The 23,224-nt window shown below is 40.1% G+C and overlaps 3 protein-coding genes and 1 long non-coding RNA gene across 5 annotated transcripts; 3 read left to right on the top strand and 1 right to left on the bottom strand.

Annotated features, from left to right (window-relative positions):
* Nucleotides 1–2,975: 2,975 nt before the first annotated feature.
* Nucleotides 2,976–12,066, top strand: ldhba (lactate dehydrogenase Ba). The gene is made up of 8 exons (XM_082505002.1): nt 2,976–3,121; nt 6,916–7,052; nt 8,136–8,253; nt 8,350–8,523; nt 8,615–8,788; nt 8,877–8,994; nt 10,750–10,873; nt 11,196–12,066. The coding sequence occupies exons 2-8, from the start codon at nt 6,924–6,926 to the stop codon at nt 11,361–11,363; spliced, it is 1,005 nt and encodes a 334-aa protein (XP_082361128.1). The 5' UTR covers nt 2,976–3,121; nt 6,916–6,923; the 3' UTR covers nt 11,364–12,066.
* On the bottom strand, nt 11,447–22,949 carry kiss2 (kisspeptin 2). Of its 2 annotated transcripts, XM_082505004.1 has the most exons (3): nt 22,339–22,949; nt 15,922–16,163; nt 11,447–14,742 (listed from the first exon to the last, which is right to left on the bottom strand). In XM_082505004.1, exons 2-3 carry the CDS (start codon nt 16,031–16,033, stop codon nt 14,480–14,482), a joined length of 375 nt encoding a protein of 124 aa, XP_082361130.1. In that variant the 5' UTR covers nt 16,034–16,163; nt 22,339–22,949; the 3' UTR covers nt 11,447–14,479. The 2 variants fall into 2 exon arrangements, 1 of the variants encoding a protein (XP_082361130.1); XR_014271203.1 differs by lacking the exon at nt 15,922–16,163 and having other exon boundaries at nt 14,656–14,742.
* On the top strand, nt 18,784–20,764 carry LOC309688945. Its single transcript, XR_014271209.1, has 3 exons — nt 18,784–19,111; nt 19,312–19,398; nt 20,096–20,764. It is a non-coding gene; the product is annotated as an uncharacterized lncRNA (long non-coding RNA).
* LOC309688921 (uncharacterized protein) lies at nt 21,138–22,053 on the top strand. The gene is made up of 3 exons (XM_082505003.1): nt 21,138–21,274; nt 21,361–21,478; nt 21,610–22,053. Exons 1-3 carry the CDS (start codon nt 21,167–21,169, stop codon nt 21,768–21,770), a joined length of 387 nt encoding a protein of 128 aa, XP_082361129.1. The 5' UTR covers nt 21,138–21,166; the 3' UTR covers nt 21,771–22,053.
* Nucleotides 22,950–23,224: the final 275 nt, after the last annotated feature.

Here is a 23,224-nt window from a genome sequence, read left to right as displayed (position 1 = left end):
AACTGATTTTAATTTAATGCACGTATAAAACAAATGCACAGAAATCTATTCTTTTTCTCCAGTAATTAAATAGATTCAACATCTTTCTTCAACAGAATTGCAGACTGCACAGATGGTACCTTCCCAAAGGAAAGAATACTATAACTTACAAGGGTATATACTAGACTTAATATTTACTGAATACTATAATGGATTTCTGTACATTTTACATCAGATGAAAACTTTGGTTGTAAGATTCAGATAATTATTTATTAAAAGCTAGACATTTTAAATAAGAATAAGAAAGAAAAGTATTTCTTTGTGCCCCCCTTTCCCTGTTAATGCCCTACCTGCCCCCCTGGCAAAACTTTGCTAGACCCGCCCCTGCACACGTAGCTGTCAGCTACTTAGAAAAGGATCCTGGTGTTATTTGTCTCTCAGAAACACTTCATAACTTCCCTTCACCTCATTCATGTCACCTAAAAGGTAAACCTGTTTCCCCGTCACCTGTTCAGCTCTGATGATTCAGTAAGGACATCTCCTGGTTTCATCTTCATGTTTCCTTCTCACCAGATATCCAAACCGACATCATGACCAGCAGTTTTTACAGCTGTGGCTCCAGCAAACATCAGCTGATACTAGAAATTAATATTAAATAAATTCTAACAACAGCTGATCAAGCTTAAACGTGCTGCTGTTGTTTAGCGCGACCTCCGCTGGTTTCCTCTTTCAGTCATGAAACTTCATTGATCAGTTTCATGACTGAATTAGCAACTTTCTAGCTGAAGTAGTACGGGACAAATCGCGTTCCTTTTCACCTCAACTTTAAAGTTCGACCTCCTTCTGTAATTGGTCCAGCCCAGAGTCGATCATGACCAACTGGCCAATCCACCACCATTCATTTATACCATTAAAAAAAGAAGAAGAAAAGAAATAAAACCCCGTCGGCCGATAAAAACGAAAAATCACGAGCGGCCCACCGGGCAAATGCCCGGTATGCCCGATGGCCATTCCAGCCCTCATTGTACTGTATTGCGCATATGATTTTTATCTTTTTATCTTTTATATTGTTTAAGTGTAACACTGAGGGCCTTTGGAGCAATGCAATTTCAAATTCCCCTGTTTGATCTGCACATACAAATTTTGACAATAAAGCTGAATTTGACTTTGACCTAAATGTAGCGTACTGCTGAAAATGCAATGTCCAGATGAACAGAATCAACTTTCTGAGATTTTCTTACCCAGGTGATTGAGCATGCATCAATATATTTAATTTTGTTTGTTTCAAACTAGGACCTGAATATTTGATTACTGTTTTTTGGGATTGTTTTTTTTGCGTATTTCTTCCTCATGGAGACAAACTGATGACTGTTTATAATGATGGCTGGGAGAAATATTGGAAGCCGTTGAAGTGTTAGAGATAAAGAGAATGAGGAATACTGATAAGGCAAGAATGCAGCTACTATGATGGGGGTGGGGTGTTTTGTGACAGACTTTTGACTCTGCATGTCTTCTTGCACTTTCCCCAATATTCCCTTTCTTACTTCCCTTTCTGTTCACATACTGATTTTCAGTGTGTCTGACTGGGTGCCTTAAGGTATGAATGTGTTGCTGGATGAAGAGGGCAAGGCTGCAACATCCTATTGTTTTCGAGTTCCTCTCTCAGTCCTTTGTATTTCTTCAGCTTTTCATGTTCCTGATGTTGCTATTATTTGGCATAGCTACAGCTATCACTGTCCGGTTGGTTCGCCATCACCAGTTTATCTGTTTGTATCGGGAAGTTCCAGAGGATCTTAGCTCAGTCATTCTCAGTCACCCTCGGGGGTGTGTCCTATTTTGACCTTGGGACTTCCAGGCCATATTCGGCACAGATGTAAACTATGCCAGCCACTTCGTTATGGAGTTACATGTATGCACTGCCTGCTAGCATCTTGCACCCTGCTGGTATGTGCTGGATTGTCTCAGGGGCATCTTTGCACAGCCTGCACCTGGTCTTCCTGTTTTATCATAGAGAGTCATTTGATTGTTGGGGTTTTCTCTGTTTTCTTAGTATTATTCACACCTTAAAGCTCCTTCAGGCAACTGTTGTTATGATTTGGCATTATATAAAGGGAAATGACTTAAATTTAAATTGAACTTTGTGCACTCGTCCAAACTACTGGTAACAGTCCTGAACACATCCCAGTTGGCACAGACCAAGTAGCCTGAAGATATTATTTTACCTCACTGGACCACTTTTTGGATTTCCTCACGACAATTTCAGAGATTTTTAGTTTCTGCCTGTATGCAGGAATAAACTGGGTCATGACATGGCCAGAATGAGGAAGTGAAGGAGTTAAATGAGGAAGTGAAGGTGGAAATTGTAGATACATTGCTAACTGTAGTGTAATGATTTTCCAGAGTCGTTTACTCTTTCGGTCAGGCATTAATTAACAGTCTGCATTGGGGGAACTCGTGCTTGATAGTTTATTTGTTACAATCACCAAGGAACAATACAAAGAGAGTCTAGGTTGGTATGGTCCATAGTGGGAAAACAAAGATGCCAGTTTAAATATTGCATTTGCCTTATGCATTGTTGTATTTACCAACAATGAGCAGTTTCCATAATCATTTTTATTAAAAGTAGTCCACATGTAGTTTACCAGTCTTTAATCGTAGCAAGCGGAGAACGAAACTTGGAACCAAGGGAACATAATTTCACAGCACACTGATGTGGAAATTAAAAGTCTTACACTTTAGATATCGTTTGACGTTCATATATTTAAATGATCCAAAGTAAAGTGCTTGTGAGTACAATGATGTTTATGACTGGACGTCTTTATTGCTACAGATGGCAAAACTGCAGCTGATCTGAATCACTGAACGAAAGTCTTCATCTTCACCTATAAACAGCGCATTGACCACCACTAATGCTAGAAAGGAGTCTGATTAAACAGGTGTGAATTCAGGCAAGCAGGCGGACCCGCACCACCTCTTTCTCATAGCCAGCCTATTCACATCCACCTCCCTCTATACCCTCCCCCTCCTCACAGCAGCCCTTTCAGCTCCACACCACATTTCTGTTCATCCTTCACCAGCCACCGAACATCACCTTGTTCCTCCTCCGGGACCAGATAACGAATATCAGGCTTTCTATAAACCTGTAAGTCCATGTTCTTGTTGTTGTGGCTGTTTTCTGAAGCGGCGTCGTGTTCGCATCAGAAATGGATGCTCCGAGTTAAAACGGCAGCTAAAGGAAACCATTTTCAGTGAATAGGAAGTTCCACTAGTGTCTGCGCAATCTTTGCAGCATCGTTAAAATTGGGGCGATTTCACGCTTGTTTTGCACAGCTTTAAACACTGTTTAATATTAGCTTTTTAAAAATGATATAAAAAAATTATTTCAATTGGAGAGGCCCACTCAGGAAGCTAGAGCCGTGATGCAACGCGAATGTCGTCGTCCTTCCCTTTATGTGCGTTCCACCACATCCGTGTCGACTTATCGTTATCTACAAGTAATCGTTTTTCCCGCTGTGCGCGTGACTTTGAAATAGTTTTCTCTGCGTGAAAGCGGACGGCAGGACTCGGGCCTGGACTCTTACGTAACTAAATTACAATGCAAAACCCTTGAGGCATAGCACAAACTGGAAAAACGAACTCGGGGCGTGTTGAAGACGTGATGTACGTGGCTGACGGCTGAATTGTGCAATGGTAATTTTTAAGAGGGTAGGAAAAGACGTGCTGTTCAGCAGCTACATCCTGTGTAAGTGTGCACAGAAGGTGATCCTTTATGGAGACAAAGCACCCCTCCCCCACGGCCTGTTCACAAATTTCTTTGACCTTGGTATAGCCGAGAGGTTGGAGCTTGTTGGTAGGCTAAATATGACACAAGGTGACCTCGCTGGCTTTGTTCTTACCACTGACTGGCAGCTAAGGTCAGTGGCTTCCAAACACAGGCCCTGTGAACTTCAGAGATCTCTTTTTGGATCCTCGCCTAGCAGTTTTCGTTCAAATCATGTGCTGTATAACTGTATCTACAGTTCACACAGTCATTTTATTATATTAGTCATTTTGTTGCACTGAAATGTTACACTGTTAATACATCAGATTTGGCAGTTTCTGCAGATTGGACGTAATATTTTGGTAAGGTCTGGTTTATTTTATTTTTGTCTTTGACTTTTTTGACCTTGATGTGTGAGCCACCATATTTACAGCTGCACAGGTCAGGACTAAGGCCTCAGCCCCAAAATACAACTAACTGTCATTTAACTGTTATTTTGAAAGAATAATTTTCTGTTCTTATTGAGCCTCACTGGCTGTTAAGAAAGTAAGCAGTGTAGTATTTGGAAAAAGGAAATACTTTTATGGCTTTCAGCTGAAGATAACAGATAAGATAAACCTATATTAGTTCCACATGTGGGGATTTTTTTGGTCATGGCACAGAAGGTACAATTTAAAAGCAGTAAGAATTAGAAAAGAATAGAATAACATACTTTGTTATATTGGGAAATTGCACTCGGTACTATTGCACATCAAGCAGACATGGCGAAAGTTATCATTGTGTATTGGGGGTGTGTGTGTGTGTGTCTGCACGTACGTGTGTGGTCATCTGGAGAGACCATGTTGTAGAGTCTGACAGCAGTTGGACGGAAAGACCTGCAAAATTTCTCCGAAACCATTTCTGTCATCAACTACATTTTTATTTCCGAGTCTCCTGATATTTTTTGTCTTTTCAGGCAGAAACTTGTGCTCCAATGTGAAAATGAAAGAAAAGAGAACGGAAATAAAACAGTAGTTGACTCGTGGAGATGATCTTATTTGATTATTCAGCTTAACAAATATTCTTTTGTTTTTTACAATGACGGACTGATGTCACATAATTTGGAAAAAAATAAAAATGTTAGTTGATATAAAGAAAATACTTGTAATAAAAATGATTTTATTGTTTAGTGGTAAAATGTGGTATAGGCCTGAGCCACATTGCTTTGGGGACTAATGATCTGTCCCATGATGATGTTCATCAGTCAATGTAATGTGCTTTATGGAGTAACCTTGGCAACCGGCTGACACTGTTGCCAAAATTTATACCCGTGTGGTCTGTGTCAACAGTAGCACATAGTTCTATTTGTGGGGAGGAGCAGTTTATAGGTTACAGTGTAAGGTTTCAGAAGAGTTTGCAGTTACAATGTCGCAGATTTAACTCCATCACAGTCATGCTGTTTCCTCAAAGCTGTCTCTGACCTCAACACTCCAAAACCCAAATACTTACATCTTTTGTGTTTATGGTGTTTTTTTTTTTGTTTTTTTTTGTTTTTTAATGGTGATGTCACATCATTTGTGATCAAACATATTAGCCAAAGTCAACCTTGAGTGTGGTAGTGTTTAATCATTTTAACTTAATAATGATTAACTAATGAAATGAACAGCTTGTGTCCAAAACTCACTTTGTTTGACTTTTTGATGGCGTTTATAAAACCAACCATTGGACCCAATGTAGGTCATTTCACAGTAGACCCTCTGCAGGTTACTGAGACATTTCAGCCCCAAATCACATTTACATATGTTATTATGGTTTGTAAGTGTTTCATACCGATTTAGATGGGGTTTTTTTAAGTTTACAACTCGTACCAAACAAACATAACAACAAAAAATCTTCTTTTTGTATATACAATAGAATTTTTGTTCTCACTTGTAGAAAATGGCTAATATTTGCATAGAAATGGTCTTACCCAGTTTTAAAAATTACAATCATTATAATTATTATAATGATAGAATACACAAAAGACAAGATTATTTTGTTTTAACCTCCAGTGAATCAGTCATTCTGAGACTGGCTCCTTCTTACTGCCTGCAGTCTGAATACGGCCACACCCCTGTGTAAAGCGCTTTGAGTGCTCAGAAGAGTAGAAAAGCGCTATATAAGAACCAGTCCATAAGGAAACATTTTACCTGTAGGTGAAGTGGAGAGAGCAGTATCAGTGTTGAAAGAATAAACCCTACACCAGTTGGTGTAGTGTCTGAGGAGAAAGCCAGAACCTTCCAAACTGTTTCCACTGGTGTTTGTGGTTTAAAACGGTGTGAGAACAAGGAGCACCTGGGGCCCTGTACCAGGAAGCATGGTCAACAATCACAGTTTAAAATAAAACTCCGAGGTGTTCCCGAACAGCTGATCACAGGTGGTTCAGTCAACTCTGAGTTTAGCACATGCATAAAAGGGGCTCCAGCACCTCTGTGCCTAAGGACCACCTTCCGTTCATTGTGTAGCTGGTTCCTTTGATTGTTGTTATGAATGTGCCAGAGTATGTGTTTATGTGGCTTAACTAGTTTTTCAGGGTTTTTCCTACAAGGACAGTTTGACTGATAAAATATAAGAACCCTCACCCAGTAATAGGCCCAGAATGTTTAAAGAGGACTGGGAGGAAGTAAACTGGAAATGGGACAGTTTTAGCTCAGGTGAACATTTGAGCAAACCCACAAACCTGAGCTTTTGTAGTCTTTCTGGAAGTTTTTGGCTGAGTTTTGGAATTAAGACTGGAGCTAACTGGAATAGGAGCACTTGTTTTTTGTTTTTTTTCTCTTCTGGTGCTTAAAACAGTTTAGAAGAACTTTTCACAGATAGTTTTGGTCAGTAATATTTGCAGTTAATATTGTGCTTTTCTAGTCACACTTACCACTTGGAGAACGTTAGGATACGTAAGTCACATTCATGGAGTTTTTTTATTCTGTATGCATCAAAAAAAAAATTTTTCCTGCACATGCCCAATTTAGAGTGAGCATTTAACCCAAAGTTCATGTGGTTTGAGCCAGGAGCCTTCAGTGCCCTCTACTCTACCACCGTGCTGGCCCATCTTCAGCAGCAGCAGTCAACACAATCTGTTTAAATTTTTTTTTCCCTTTGTTTTATTTTGTCATTTGACAAGTTGACTGAATTTCCTGTTTCTCTCTGTCTCCCTGCAGGTGCAATCATGTCCTCAGTGCTCCAAAAGCTTATCAGCCCTCAGGCCGGCAGCGCTGCTGAGCCTCCCAGGAACAAGGTGACGGTGGTCGGGGTGGGCCAAGTGGGCATGGCCTGTGCTGTCAGCATCCTGCTGCGGGTAAGACAAAACTCCGCCTTCAGCCAGTGTGTGAAGGAAAACATAAAGCTGTGATGAAATTTAATTATAAAATGACCTCCTGTTTCCACCATTTGATCTAAAGAAGTGAGCACTCCCTGGGAGGCTGCTGTGTCTAGAAAAAGAGATGAGTTGTCACCACCAAAACATTGTTTCTCATTGGTTAAACCTGAGATGTGGTAACACAAAGTACCGTTCAGTGTGTCTCGTCTGTGCAGACCCATGCTCTACTGTCATGTCTTTGAGGTTTGGAGTCAGTTTCTCTGACAGTCTTAACTCATCCTCTGTGATTTATGGAAATTCTGGCCGTTTGACAGTTTTTCACTGATTTTTTTCAGACGTCATGATTTTTATTTTCACCAAACTGGTGAAGAAACTTCCACAAACTCACTGCTGTCTAATTAAAAAACTTCTGGAACCAGCCATATTTCTATAATAAGCAGAAATCTGTGTCTCATTTATGATCAGTCCCATCTGAGAGTTTCATGTTTAGTGCGAAACTATATATATGTTTTCATAGCAACAATCCACAGTCACATTTGCTTCATATTGCATGTTAAAAAGCCCACCGGAAACCTGAACAGATCTCCTATAAGGACACATCCTCATACACCTCTCTGCATTGAATCATTAGTTATTATTAATCTCTGGCTCTGTTCCACAGTATGTCTTTTGTTCTGTCTTCCTCCCCTCACCACAACCAGTCGCGCCAGACGGCCGCCCCTCTTTGAGCCTGGTTCTGCCAGAGGTTTCTTCCTGCTAAAAGGGAGTTTTTCCTTTCCTCTGTTGCCAAAGTGCTTCCTCATAGGGGGTCAAATGTTTGTTGAGGTTTCTCTGTATTATTGTAGTGTCTTTACCTTGCAATGCTCTAGCCTGGAGGTAACTGTTGTGAGTTGGCACTATATAAATGGAATAGAATTAACAAATTGACAACAGTTTTTTTTTTTTTTTTTTTTTTCTCCCCCCCATCTTTGGAGTCTTGGGGAGCTCCAGAGTCTCCTGGAATATGGCGGAGATGTGGAGAAATGTGTGGAAATACAGTAGTGAATTTTCTCCTGTGGTCAGGACCTGTGTGATGAGCTGGCTCTGGTCGATGTGATGGAGGACCGTCTTAAAGGAGAGATGATGGACCTCCAGCACGGCAGCCTTTTCCTTAAAACCTCCAAGATAACGGCAGACAAAGGTCAGGAGCTGGACCTGCACTGACCCCCATGCTACAGAAAGATGTCTGAATACATGCCTGAGCAGATCATGTGTTACTCTTTCCTTCCTCCTTCAGACTATGCAGTGACAGCCAACTCTCGCCTAGTCGTGTTGACTGCTGGTGTTCGCCAGCAGGAGGGAGAGAGCCGCCTCAACCTGGTGCAGAGGAATGTTAATGTCTTCAAGTCCATCGTCCCTCAGATTACCAAGTACAGCCCCAACTGCACAATCATTGTGGTCTCCAACCCTGGTAAGTGCAAGAGTTTCATAAAGACCCTTAGGAATACTATTTATTTATATTCATTTGGTTTTCGGCATTGTGTGTTTGTGTTTAAATGCAGTTGATGTGCTGACATATGTGACCTGGAAGCTGAGCGGTCTGCCGAAGCACCGTGTCATTGGCAGCGGCACCAATCTGGATTCAGCCCGCTTCCGTTACCTGATGGCTGAGCGACTCGGCATCCACGCCAGCTCTTTCAACGGCTGGGTGCTGGGTGAGCACGGAGACACCAGCGGTGAGTCCACACCCGAATTAGCTTCTGTCTAATAACAGCATTATAAAATCATATCTGCATGTAAAATCTCCATGAATTCCTGCTTCAGTGCCCGTGTGGAGCGGAGCAAATGTGGCCGGAGTCAACCTGCAGAAGCTGAACCCTGATATCGGCACTGATGCCGATAAGGAGCAGTGGAAGGCCACACACAAGGCAGTGGTGGACAGGTTGTACTTTGAACTCTATACCCTTTTTTTTTTTTTTTTTCTCAGATATTTGTATTAAGTTTTCTGCATCCATTTTTACAAAAGACAAATTAAACAATATGCCGTTTTCTTTTTGAAGAACATAAAACAATATGAAACATACACTCCCACCTCATAATTATAGGAGTACCAGTGGGTGTACAAAAAGAAAAAAGAAAGGATCCAATCTAATAATACGAATAGTAAACCCTGGAGTACAAAATAGCAGTTCCTGAGTGTACAAGAGAGATGTGGAGAGTTTCAGAACCCCCACACATACACAGAAAAAACAAAACAAACCAACCAAAAAAAAACAAAAACATAATGAGTGGTCAGCTTAGTTGTAGAGATAAGTCAGATCGGTAAGAGAAAAGAAGTGTGTGTGTGTGTGTGTGTGTGTGTGTGTGTGTTACTGCTGATCAAAGGGTCATATAACATGAAGGCAAACATCCTTGGTCAGGAAGAGGGTAGACCCCCCCCCCCCCGGTGAGGAAGTCCAGCAGTTCATCTAAACAGAAAAGCACTTAGACTAGAACAGACGTAGCTACGTTAATCCTACCATAAAACAATTAAGACAAGATGCGACCTCTTCCCATGCTCCCAGGATGTAGGTGTGCATTCTAGTGGAATACACACCAAGCCTCTGTAGCCTGTTAAAGATCACACAACTTATCACTACACAATTGATTATACACCTCTAAGAATATATGGTTAAATGTTTCCTAATACAAATGACAATAATAAAATCTAAACCCAACAACCACTTTCTCTTTTTTGTCTTTTTTTTTTTTTTTTTTTTTTGTTCCAAATGTACCCAGAGAGAAACTTGTCTAATTTAACAAAAAAGGAAATTGGGATAAATACAGGGACACACTTAATTGTATTTATGCGCCCTGCTACAAATACCTTTTATTTTAAAGTCAAACTTTTTCAAACATAATCTTACTACCTAATGCAAATATGTGTGTGCCATCAGTATATAAGTAAATGAAATCCTCTTCAGCATTCAGTAATCGGTAATTATCTGCATCACAAGCATACAATCAGAAAAATGCTGCTGGGACACTTAAACTGACTGCTAGAAGTTAAAACAGAAAATGGTAAAGGAAGGCGCATGGTGATCTGACAAATCAAACTAACAGATGTTCTGTTTTTGAAGCCAGTATCCTTCTGTAATTAAATATGTGTGTCATTCTGGGAATGTCTGCAGTTATTCAAGGCCACAAGTAATTACAGTTATACAGAAGGTGGCTCCAGTGGGAATAGAACCTCTAACCTCAGTCGTTGTATTTAGTTAGTTTCAGAGCTGAAGCTAATGTAAGTGTGCAAGGACTCGCGTCAAGGTGTGGGTTCTGTTAATAATTGTGCATTTAAGACCAGAGAGATGTTATCAAATTATACATGAAGCTGCTACTGTTTATCAGAAGCAGCAACTGTTACTGTGTACTATAATGTGATTTATTACAACAGGCAAAGAATGTCATTCATTCAAAGTACTTTTTTTTTTTTTATATGCATCCAGCATCATATCGCTTCAAAAAATAAACATATTTTCGACTTGCTATAAGAAGATCGAAGGCTTTATACATGTTGCTCAGAATGATTTACAATCCTGTAACTTTTTCCCCATAATAAAAGCCTTCCTGTCAGTGTGCCTGGGTAAACTAATCGAGCTTCCTGTAACACATTTAATATCTAATTGCAGACAGATGCTAATAATGGTGTTTTGTATCTCAGTGCCTATGAGGTGATCAGGCTGAAGGGATACACCAACTGGGCCATCGGCCTGAGCGTTGCTGACCTCACCGAGAGCATTGTCAAGAATCTGAGCCGTGTCCATCCCGTCTCCACCATGGTCAAGGTCAGACACGCACACAGACTCTGTCTCGTACAATTGGGGTATATTGTCTTACTTTGGCATGCAGCGTGCATCAAACCACCAGCCTTCTGACCTGCTCTGCCTCTTGAGCCACCGTCACCCCATGAAAACCATTTTTCACGTGGCGGCTGTTACACAGAACAGCACGTTGGCTCTTTAGGCCAAAGCTACATTTGCTGTAAATCACCAGTTAATTCTGTAGTGAATTCTCAACATTAGTCATGATTTATGAATCCCCTTTGGGGTTTTGAATTAGAAAGGGCATCTGGTGTGTTTCTTCATTTTGTGTTTGTGTCTTTTCCAGGACATGTACGGTATCGCTGAGGAGGTCTTCCTGTCCCTGCCCTGCATTCTGAACAGCAACGGTGTGAACAGTGTGGTCAACATGACCCTCACTGATGACGAGGTTGCCCAGCTGAAGAAGAGCGCTGACACACTGTGGGGGATCCAGAAAGACCTCAAGGACCTGTGAACACACCACGTACCACTCCCATGATGCAGTGAGGCCTGTCCTCGCACACGCAGTCCTTTCATAATCTTGCCCATTCTTCTAGCTTTGTGTTGCCTTATTTTGAAGAACAGTACCAGTGTTTTTAAGACTGTCAGGGAACTTTTCAGTTTTACATCATGTTTCTGCTCACTCCATGCCAATCACCAGATTATTTGTAGGTCTAAAAAAACACTGGTATGCTTTTTTTAAAAAAAGGGCACATTTGCTTTCCGTCGTGCGCTAGGCCTAAGTTACTGTCGCGGTGATTGTGTTAGCACATCTATGCCCTTTGTTCCTGTACTGTCTTTGGATCCAGAGTGTCAGCCAACATATGCACTTAGAAGTCCACACAAAACCCCCAAGAAAAACACACAAAGTGTCACTGACTGCTTCAACTGCATTTTCACGTGTTGTTTTAATTTAGAGCAGGGAGTCACTGAGCAAAATAATCAACAAAGCCAAAGGACAGCCTTCCTCTGACGTTGCTTCTTTGAAGCAGACAAATCATCACATACTTGGGTCTAGATGGGAAATCTTTCTTTCTCTGTGCTGTCGAAGCGAGGTGCAGTAGCAGTGGAAGCATGTGGGTATCCAGCTAGGACTGATTTATGGATACGAGGTGTGATTTTTCTGGCCTTGTGTTGTAAACAGCAGTGTGTGACTTAATAAAACTACACCTCCTGAATGTGTCTTTGATGTTTGTTCATGTTAATGTTACAGCCTGTAGCAAAATAATGAATCTGTTCTATCATCTGGTGGAAAAGTACAAATAACTTTTGATTGTGTTTGATGTAAAAGACAAAATGCAATAATTTAGAAGTCATTTGAAGGCTTTCTTGGCAAAATGTGATGAAGACAACATATCAAAGTTAAAAGTGAAATAATTTTCATTTTCTGAAATATTCATTCTAAATCTTGTGTCAGGAGCACATTTCAAAAAAGTTGGCAGGGGAGCAGTTTTGTATTACCTGTTCATTTAGCTCCAAGGAGACACAAAGTTTACTATGAACAAAGTTCAACACAGCCAGCTTTCTTTGTCTTAGCTGGCTCGGGGGGAAAAAAAATCCCTAAATCTCCTTTTGGAGATGACGGACATCATAACCACTTTCTCTGTTAACCATGGCTCTCTGCTTTAGACTGTGTGCGCTGACTTAAAAAGAGGGGTTTCATAGGTCGTGATTTTTCTGCACTGCAGAGATATTATCAGACGATCTGCAAAGAAAATACAGCAAAGGACAATACTGTCACAAGTATGAGACAAATGCTGCAGAAACGGGTTCATCTGATGATTTGTCAAACAGAGGGGGGAAAAGAAACATCTTAATTCAAGATAATTTTTTGTAATTACTGGGTGTCCTCTCAGTGTTGCTGTTTAGTTAATGCGATTGCTTGTACATCTATTTTTGGTGTGTGTTCTGTTTTATTAGCTGCAGTTCCAGCAGAGTAAGATATTTGATGTGTTCCTTCTTCAAAATAGTTTATCATTTGGAATGATAACCTAAAAATAATACTGCAATATCTCAAATCGAGCTGATCAACATGTAGATCTATAAAATCTTAGGCATTCCAATGACTTGTTTATCTGTACTGATAAAACTTTACTTTAAAGACTTGGAAAGGTAGCCTAAATTTGTTGAGTTAAATCTGAAATATTTAGTATGACTAAAAGTTTCAGTGTGTCTAAAATTGTACTACCACACATACACAGTACATTTGCACAATAACTGAAACTAGCACCACTGAATGAACAAGAACTACACATGGGTGTGCCATGGGTTCTCCAGTTTCACCCACTGTGGCTGACTTGTACATGGAAGAAATGAAAAAGAGGGCCATGTTATCCTACCCTGGAACACAACCACACCATCTGTGAATTGTGGTACATCCTGAGATTTGATTTTCGCCCAGGTGTCATCCACATACCTGAACCAATGACTTTATGGGGATGTGTTTTTATAGTTATTAAGTAGGTTTTAAGCACATGTAGAGAATCCCTTTAACAATGTGTTTTATTTACATTGTTAAATAGTGTAAGGATAACTCTTGTGAATCAAATAAAGGAAATAAGCTGTAATAACAATAACCAGTATTCTGCCAAAAAATGGTCTCATGTTCTGTAGTGCTATAGTGGACAATTACAACATTGCAAAATTTTATTATTGTTATTGGTAAGAGGAAATAATTAATAAAAACAAACTACCACTGAAGCCAAGAGAAACTAAACTAAAACTGCTCAAACATTAAAAAAAACTAAACTGAAACAATTAAACTCCCTCTGGAACCTAAATGGAACCAAACTGAATGAATTAGTTTTTAAAAAAGGAACTAAAAATAAAAAGTAACTTGAAACTAGAAGAACTCAAACTGTCAATTGACTTGAAATGCAATAAAGAAAAAACAAGTATATAACCATGGAACAAATGACAAGAGGGTTACCTCAATGTCAACTTTTTTTGTTTTTTTTTTAAATGCTTTTTTTGTTTTGTTTTTTAAAGGTATTATTTAATATTGGTACCTTTCCATGTTTGTTATTGTTCTTAGCGTCTTGGAGTGACTGTGATCACCTAATTTGCTCTGCTATAAATAAAATATTCTGATTCTGATTCCCAATAGACGCTAAATGAACATACCTAAAACCGGAGTCATAGAGAATCTCAAGGGTCAAAGAGATGTTTTCAAAGGTTATTTCTACATATGTCCCGGTAATAAGAAGCGCTTTGATCTGGATTGATTCAGCATTTTTATTTTATTTTTTTTACAATTCTACTAAACACATTTGACTATTTTCCCTGTTATTTAGTTTGCAGTGCCCTCTTGTGACTGCAGTCAATTAAATCACTTCATTACTACTAAGGATCTCCTCGTATAACTCATCAGATTATTAAGACGAGACACAGGACAAGACATGCTCTCTAAAAGTATTTTATTTACATAGTTCTCCTCTCCATTGTAGCATCTGAAAATAATTTTACATTAAAGATAGGTGCAAAAGTTTTAATCAGGGAAACCTTTTTTAAATAAAGAGTTTTAAGAACACTGCTGTCGCCGTTTGACTTTCCACCACAAATAACATACTTCCCCAGTTCATGTCCTCTGTTTCAGGTGGGCACCTCCAGTTCTCGCAAGAACAGAGAGAAGGGTGAAACCTTTTTCGTTCTGGCTCTTTTAACAGCTCTTCTGTAAATGTAGCCGTTGTAGCGTTTTCCAAAGCGAAGGCTGAGAGGGTTGTAGTTGAAATTACTTCTGCGATCATTGCAAAGGAGCTGCCTCTGGTCCTCGTTCTCTCTCAGGGAAAAGCAGAGGCTCGGATCCTCTGCCAGGAAGTCGCCTGCTGTTCTCCTGAATGCAGAGGACACTGCTCCTGAAGGCAAACCCCAGACACATCAGTCCACAACTGCAAATACACAAACACAGCAGAGTACGTGCAGCTGCAACCTGCTACACAATCTATTGAATCAGTCATCACCACACACACAGTGTTTGATGAGGTAACTCATGTATTTTTTTTTCTTTTTTAGATTATTTTAGTTTGACATGTACTTTTGTTTTTAAAAAGAGGATTTTATGACCATGAAATATCTATGTGTCAATTATTTTTATACCAAATTATGGGTTTATTGTTTGTTTGTTTTTTAGCTTCATATCAAAATTAAGACAGTCAATTACGACATCATAATTTTCACTTAAAACAGCCACAGGAGTCAACAAAGCCTTCATGGTTGATGCAAATATTTCATATGGATACCCTGTCTATTACTGATTATGTCCAAATCCTCTGCTAATCCATGAATCATAAGGAAAATACAGTCCTAATGATAGTAAGACTGTATATTGCTTTCATAATGATGAGAACAGGAGGCTCAGCGCTTCATCCTACAGCTACAGTTACTCAAACTTTTCTGCCCCACTTCAAAAGATGGAAACAGTTCAGATCTCACAATTTTAATATCAGCATTTTGAACAAGCCTCAACATTTTCCTTTAAGTCTATTTTGTCTGCAAAAGTCAGATTCATTTGATTTAGTTTTACTCCACATTGTTCTGGTCATCGGTGCAGTGGGGCCTGCAACACTGAGAAGAACTGTATTACAACAAGATAGTGTGCCAAAGTATTACGAGAAGGAAACAGGCACAAACTGCAGACATAAACCCCATCAAGCTGCTTTGGCATGAAGTAGACAGAAAACTGAATGCAAGACAACCTAAAAGTGCAGCAGATTAGTAGGAACAAAAAGTATATACATTAGAATCCGTATACCTATAGCAGGCTCAGCTTCTGAATGATTCAAACATTTTGATTCAATTTAGGGCTGAGAATTTCATGATTTTTTGCACCCCTCTAGCCTGTATTCTGAGACGTGAAACTACATTTTTTCAAACCCTTTATTTTTAGTGTAAATTCCAAATTCACAAAGCCTATAAAAACCTAACTGGCTGCAACTCTTGAGGCGACACGTTTCCTGTCTGTACTAATAGTGCTAAATGAATAGCATAATGCTGTAATAAATAACAAATAAAAAATATTAGACTTCAGTAGCCACCTGTTGCATGTGTTCTCTGTGCAGGGTCGACTCCTTGCAGAGCTGCTCCCACACTCCGTCCATCCTGGATAGCAATGAGAGCGCAAACCACAGCCAAAGCCAGTAGTCTCATCTTTCAACACCAGATCCAAAAATTGTTTGTCTACTGAGCCTTCCCTCCATTCAAACCTGTTTTATGTCTCCACCAGGTGACCGCCTGCGCCGCTTGGCTGCCAGCCAATCACAGTGCGTGCATCTCTGTCCTGTAAATTGTAGAGCTGATTGATGCTGCTTAAGTCATTTATCAGCGCTTCTACGAAATGCTGAGAACATCATTCAGTACAAATCACTATGCTGCATAAAAAAACCAAACACTTAAATCAAAAAAGCGATGAAGCTGTTGAGTAATGTTGCAGTTCAGTTTTTAATCCCATCTGCAGTCAATCAAAAAGCTGGAGCGGGAATGTGGAATGAGTCGTCGCTATAAAAATATTCTAGTTTTTTTCATTCTCCGTGTTGAATGCTGTACAACTAGTACAGTGCAAAAGTCTTTAGACACCCATAATTTCTTTATATTTTGCTTCAAGTGAGTCTTTTGTAATTTTTTTAAAGTGATCTTGATCACTAGCAGCTTCGTGAAGGGGTTTCAAAGTGTGTATTTGCTACTTTGCTACTCCTGCATCCTGCATCGTCCCGGTCCCCAAAAAGAACCGGCCCAATGAGCTGAATGACTTCCGACCGGTGGCACTGACGTCACATCTTATGAAGACTCTAGAGCGGCTCTTCCTCAACTTCCTCTGACCACAGGTACAACATGCCCAGGACCCACTACAGTTTGCATACAAGGCGGGTGTCGGAGTGGAGGATGCCATCCTGTACCTCCTACACAGAGCCCACTCACACCTGGATGGGGGAAAAGGCACGGTCAGGATACTGTTTCTTGACTTTTCCAGTGCCTTTAATACCATCCGGCCCTGTATGCTTCAGGAAAAACTGAACAGGATGGAGGTGGACCCCTGCCTGGTGGCTTGGATCTCCGACTACCTCACCGACAGACCACAGTACGTCAGGCTGAAGGACATCACGTCTGACACTGTGGTCAGCAGCACAGGAGCACCACAGGGAACTGTGCTGTCCCCTCTTCTCTTCACCCTGTACACCTCTGACTTCTGCTACAACTCTGAATTATGCCATATTCAGAAGTTTGCAGATGACACAGCCATCATGGGGTGTATCTGGGATGATCAGGAAGAGGAGTACAGAAGTCTGGTGAGGAACTTTGTCGCATGGAGTCACACAAACCACCTGCAACTCAACACCTCAAAGACTAAGGAACTGGTTGTGGACTTCGGGAGGTCCAGAGAAGGTCCACTGCCGGTTCAGATAGAGGGGGAGGAGGTGGAGGTGGTCAACAAGTACAAGTACCTCGGGCTGTGGGTGGACAATAAACTGGACTGGTCATGCAACACAGAGTACCTGTATAAAAAAGCCCAAAGCCGACTGTACTTCCTCAGGAGGCTGAGGTCTTTTAACATCTGCAGGAAGCTCCTGAGGATGTTTTACCAGTCGGTGGTTGCTGGAGTACTTTTCTATGCTGTGGTGTGCTGGGGGAGCAGCACAGCAAAGAAGGACTCATCCAGGCTGGAGAAACTGATCAGGAAGGCTAGCTCTGTGGTCGGCATGAAGCTGGACACTCTGGTGACAGTGGCAGAGAAAAGGACATTAAAGAAACTGCTGGACATTATGAACAATGCTGGGCATCCTCTGCACACGGCCATAAACAACCAGAAGAGTCTGTTCAGTGACAGGTTGCTTCTCCCCAAGACAAGAACTAACAGACTTAAAAACTCCTTTGTCCCACACGCCATCAAACTGTTTAACTCCTCTCTGGAGGGGAGAGGGAGGGGAAACAGGAGGACAAAGGAGGGGGGAACAACTAAGCTGTAGTGCCTCTGCACCTCACTGTACAATACCTTGTGCAATACTTTTTGTAAATAGTCAACAGTGCAATAGACTCAATACTTGAAATGTGCAATTCACTTGTATTTTATTTTTTATTCCTATTTATTCTATTTATCCCCTTTGTATATTTTATTTATATTTGTCTCTGTATTTATGTGTGTGTGTGTGTGTGTGTGTGTGTGTGTGTGTGTGTGTGTGTGTGTGTGTGTATATATCAATTCTGTAACTGTAACTTCGGTCGTTGCTGTGCTTTTTGGAAGTCGAATTTCCCAGAGGAACCCACCCGAGGGATTAATAAAGTTCTATCTTATCTTATCTTACTCATTTTTTTGTCCAGCTCTTGTATGTCATCCTTCTTTCTTTCTTTTATTTTTTGTTAAACACTTAACAGGGACCCGAGTCATTTAAACATAAAAAAAACCACACATAACTGTATGGATGACTGTAGAAAATAGGGACGACCTAACAGCTCCCCCAAAATGAAGCCAAAACATCTCTATCGCCCCCTGGTGTCTGGCTGCAGGATAGGTCACACACCCCCCCCCCCCCCCCCCCTTTCTCAAGTCGGAGGGCCTGGGTTTGAGGTGAATCCATTCCATGCATACTCCAAGAAGTACTGTCTTTATCATCACCCACCTACTTTCTTTTAAATAAATAAATAATTTTTTTTTTTTCATTATTTACAATACCAGAAAAGAGAGGGGGACCCCCCCAATAAATAAATAAATAAATAAATAAATAATAACAATAAATAAACAATAAATAAAATAAAATGTATGAGGGACATTTGCAACACTCAGGTCAGAAAAAGCGCACGTAACATCATCAAGGACCACACACACCCACAGCACACACTGTTCACACTCCTGTCATCTGCCTGCTACAGGTGTGTGAAAGCAAGGACAATCCACAGGCTATCAGTGTGACAAACAGGGGCGGAGCGGGGGGGTGGCTTACGGGGCTTAAGCCCGGGTTGTTTTGTCAGAAGCCCGGGGTATTTTGGAGTGTAATTTTTTCATAGTTAGATGCCTGGCTGACAACTGTATAAAACAAAAAGTACACACAATATTCGAAGCACATAGTGCACACTGTGGGAATTTACGACTGTGCGTGAATCCCCCCCTGATATTGGTATGATCCAAGCTCAGGCACTAAGCGACTGAGCGAGGGGGCGGGGCAGCTGCTGCCCGTGAGTGCGCTGTTGTAGAGACGGAGCCAGCCATACTAAGGAGAGCTTAAGTTTGACCAGGTACCAAAGCAAATCATTCGTACCGTACAAATAATGTAAATATGACGGTGCATCACGAAAGATTGATATGAAACTGATCACTTGACCAATATTACGTTACTTGCTCTTCAAGTGAATCAACAAATGGCAAAATGAAAAGCCGAACAAATGCTATTTTTTTTTAGAGTCTTAGCTTACGTGTGTTTATTTCATATTTTCAGTTCTTACCCTCCCGACTAAATCGGTTTCAGTTATGTACTGAAACATAAGAATGGACATTAGAGGGTTCTTTCAAAGAAAAAACTCAGGTAAATGTTATTTTATATATTATGCTTTGTATGTTGTTCAGTATATTTCTATGCAAAACAAGAGGAATTTCAGTACACAGCAGGATATTCACATTTGTAACCAGATATTTACATACACTTTAGGGAGAAAACATAAAACATTTTTACTGCACAACATCAATTTAGAGTAAATTTTTGTTTTAGATAAATATTGAAATATATTTTGAATTAGTTAAATTTCAGAATAAAGAGAGACAGAGCTATTTTTATCACTTTCATCAAATGTAGGAGTACATGTACACTAAGTTTATTGTTAATTAATAAGAAACTGCAGACGATTCCATTCTGAGCTGAAGAAGCTTCTGATAGGTTAGTAGAGTCCATGTGAGTAAACTGGTGGCACAGCTGTGGATGCATATAAGGCAAAACACAGAGCCTGTTTCTGTGACATGGGAAAATCAAGAGATATCAACCAAAACACCAGGAACAGAACTGTGGAGCTCCATAAGTGTGGCTCAAGTTTGAATACAATTTGGTGCCATTTGCAATTAAGAAATACAGATAGTTTCTCTCTTTACTCTTAAAGTTAACAAATATGTTTTTATATTTATCAATCTAAAAAAATAAACATTTAGTCTGATTTGATGTTACAATTAAAAAAGTGTTTTTATCTGAAGAGTAAATATCTGGTTTCAACTGTATATTTGATGATTGTCAGCACAAAGAGGGAGAGAGAGGAGAACGAGGACAGAACAGATGAACAAGAGCAGGTGAGACACACATGTTAGTCAAATGGTTGTTTACCAAAAGTATCACCGTATCACAGGTCCTCATGTATCTCGTACCTAGTGTTTCTTTTTAGGTTTGTTATTTTTCAAATTCTGTATTTATTAAGTTCTGCAGGCTTGTTTGCACAACAAGGCTAAATAATTATATAAACTTTTCTCAATCTAAATAGTGGACTTTGGTAGAATTAAAAAAATAAGTGTAGTGCAGGTCTATGATGATTTTTAGTGCTATCATCTAGTTCTGATTCTGGTTCTGTCTTGGTTAAGTCCTCAGTAGTCCTGATTTTGAACTGTTGTAGTCCTGTTTTAATTCTGGATCAGTTCTGGGTCTGGTTGAATTGGGGTTTAGTCCTCATGTCTTGATGCAGCCCTGACCTTGTTCTGCCTTGCTGCTTAATTAAAAAACTAGTTTAAGGTGTCCTGCACATGTGATATATATTTTTCCCTATATGAAGTCATTCTTTTTTGAACAGAGCCTATTAATCTTTCAGTCATTTCTACCCCCCCCCCCCCCCCCAAAAAAAAAAAAAAAAAATCCCACATGCATACTACTCTTTGGGCTAAGCCCCGGGTGTTTCAAATGTCTGGCTCCGCCTCTGGTGACAAAGTGGAGAAGCAGTTGTAATTCTCTCCATTTGTCCCATATGTGTTTACCTTTTTTTTGCACATTGTACACATTATTCTGTTTCTATGTATTTGGTATGATTTGCTATTTGTCAAGTAACATTAGTGATGGGACGTTCTGTATCGAGGCTTCGGAGCGTGTGTCGAGTAATGGAGGGGGCGTTTCCGCGAAGCGCGTATCGAGGCTTGCTTCATTTATGGGAGGAGCTGAAAATGATGACGTCCGAAGCCTCGCTGCCCGGCTGTACCACGTGACTGGTTCATGAAGTGGTTCGAACTTTGCCGCGAGATATGACAGCGATATAAACCCCTCAGACTTCATTCAAAAATGTGGTTGTTTGATGGAGAGTTGCGGTTAGTGAGAGTTTGGAGACCGTATGGAGGTTTATGAGAGTGAGGAAAGTCAGGAGAGAATGGAGCCAGCTAAGAAGAGGAGGATGTCCTCCCCTGTGTGGGAACATTTTGATCTTATTCCTCCCAACAAGGTATGTAAATTTCTACAGAAGATGTATTTTCATGATACTGATGGTGCAATACAATTTATGTTGAGCTGTCTTGACTTTTGTACAAGGTGAAGTGTTTGCTATGTGCCAGGGAGCTGGGATATAACAGCAACACCTCATCCATGCTTAGGCACTACAGAGCTTTGCATGAGAATAAGGGGAACACCGATCGTGGAGCAAGACCAGGTGAGCCATCAAATGCCATGATAATATAGCATGCAGTAATGTTACTAAATGATATAACAATATTATACAACTGTTATAAGTTACGTATGTGATATTTATATTTGTGCTTTATCTTTATTGTCTTTCCTCAGGAGAACAATCTCAAATAGATGAAGACCTGGTCAGCATGGTGATTGAGGACTCCCAGCCATTTAGCATTGTGGAGGACAAAGGATTCAAAAGATTTGTTAAATCATTAAATCCTAGCTATGTTCTCCCCACTAAAAAGGTCATAAAAGCAGTGAAAATTTAGTTTTTACAGAATAAAATGTGAACAGGCAGGACTGAGGCTCAAAGCCTCAGTGTGTAGCTGTCCATACCTCAACGTTACAAAAGCACAACCACTGTCCACACCCCAACCACACCTCACCTCACAGTAAATGATCATTTCCATTTCAAGCATTTCCAAATAATCATTTCCCATACTGCCACTATAAATATACACAGTATACTGCCATCACTACAATATACATGTTTTACACACTCCTTTTGTTGTTGACATTTACAGGCTGTGTGCAAAATGCCACACTCTTCAAATTCATGCCAGCTATTATTTTTACGTCCAGTAGGTGTCCTGCTAGAGCAAATGAAGCTTCATGAAGCTTCGCGTTGGGGTGAACCAATTGGATGAAAAGCTTCAGTGCTTCATGGGGCTTCATCTGCCCATCACTAAGTAACATTGCTTCACTCACTATCCCGGGTTTGTTTGTGTAAGCGTTTTGTTGCCGGCAAATCAAACATTCTGCAAATTAAGACAAATACTAAGTTATGTTTCTTTATACTTTATTATGTTACAGATTAAGTCATTTGTTCATACTTACTCTGTTTGTCTTTTCAGTCATCATGAGTGTCAGGTGTGGGGAAACGCCCGCTTGGCATTTCCTCATTTTAAAGTCCTGATCATGTCACACATGACATCATCAGGTCAAACCATGTGGAGGGGTTTCTTTTTCCAGAGAGATGCTTCCTTTTGTTTGTGTTAATGTTTAAAGGGATTTGTTGAATGTTTTTCCTTTTGTTAATACTGCCATTTAGTTGTGTAAATGTGCATATTAGAAGTGTGTAGAGGTTTTGTGTTTTTAGATAACCTGAGTAGAGTTTTAGATCCCTCAGTTGAGTGAGTGGTACTGGCTGGGCAATTGGAGGGAAATTGATGGCCCTATTTAAAGCCAGTCTCTACCAGATGCAGGAGAGAGGAGAGGTGAGCTGTGTCACCAGAGCCATGTTATGTTGAGTTTTGTTAAATGAATTGATTTGGGGAAAGTTTTGTTAAGTTATACATTAAATTAAGTTCACTGCAAATAAATTGCTCACCTTGGAAACCCAAAATGTCTGCATAGTCTGCTTCCCTACCACCTTCCTTGACGTTCGAGTGTGACTACCTCACAATCAGGCTACTGAATCACTGACTTACGCTTGAACTGTGATTATCTTTGACCTGTTAAATTGTAATTTTTTACATCTATATCTAACATAACACAACTTCATACAGTCTAAACATTTTAATATAGCACATTCTGTATATATTACCACTGTGACAGTGTTGCAACTACTGGCACTTTAGATTCTGACTACACCCACACATAAGCTACATAAGCACTTGTTTTACTTTATTATTTTGTATGCTCAGACTTAAACTTATTCTTTATTTTAGTTAGTTGTTATTTAGTTGTGTGAAGGGAACCTGCAAAGTAAGAATTTCATTGC

The sequence above is a fragment of the Aulonocara stuartgranti genome (assembly GCF_965226115.1).
Source record: "Aulonocara stuartgranti genome assembly, chromosome: 15".
In the NCBI taxonomy this organism is placed as follows: Eukaryota; Metazoa; Chordata; class Actinopteri; order Cichliformes; family Cichlidae; genus Aulonocara; species Aulonocara stuartgranti.
The sequence above is the reverse complement of the archived record's forward strand: the minus strand, read 5'-3'. Positions and strand labels throughout refer to the sequence as shown.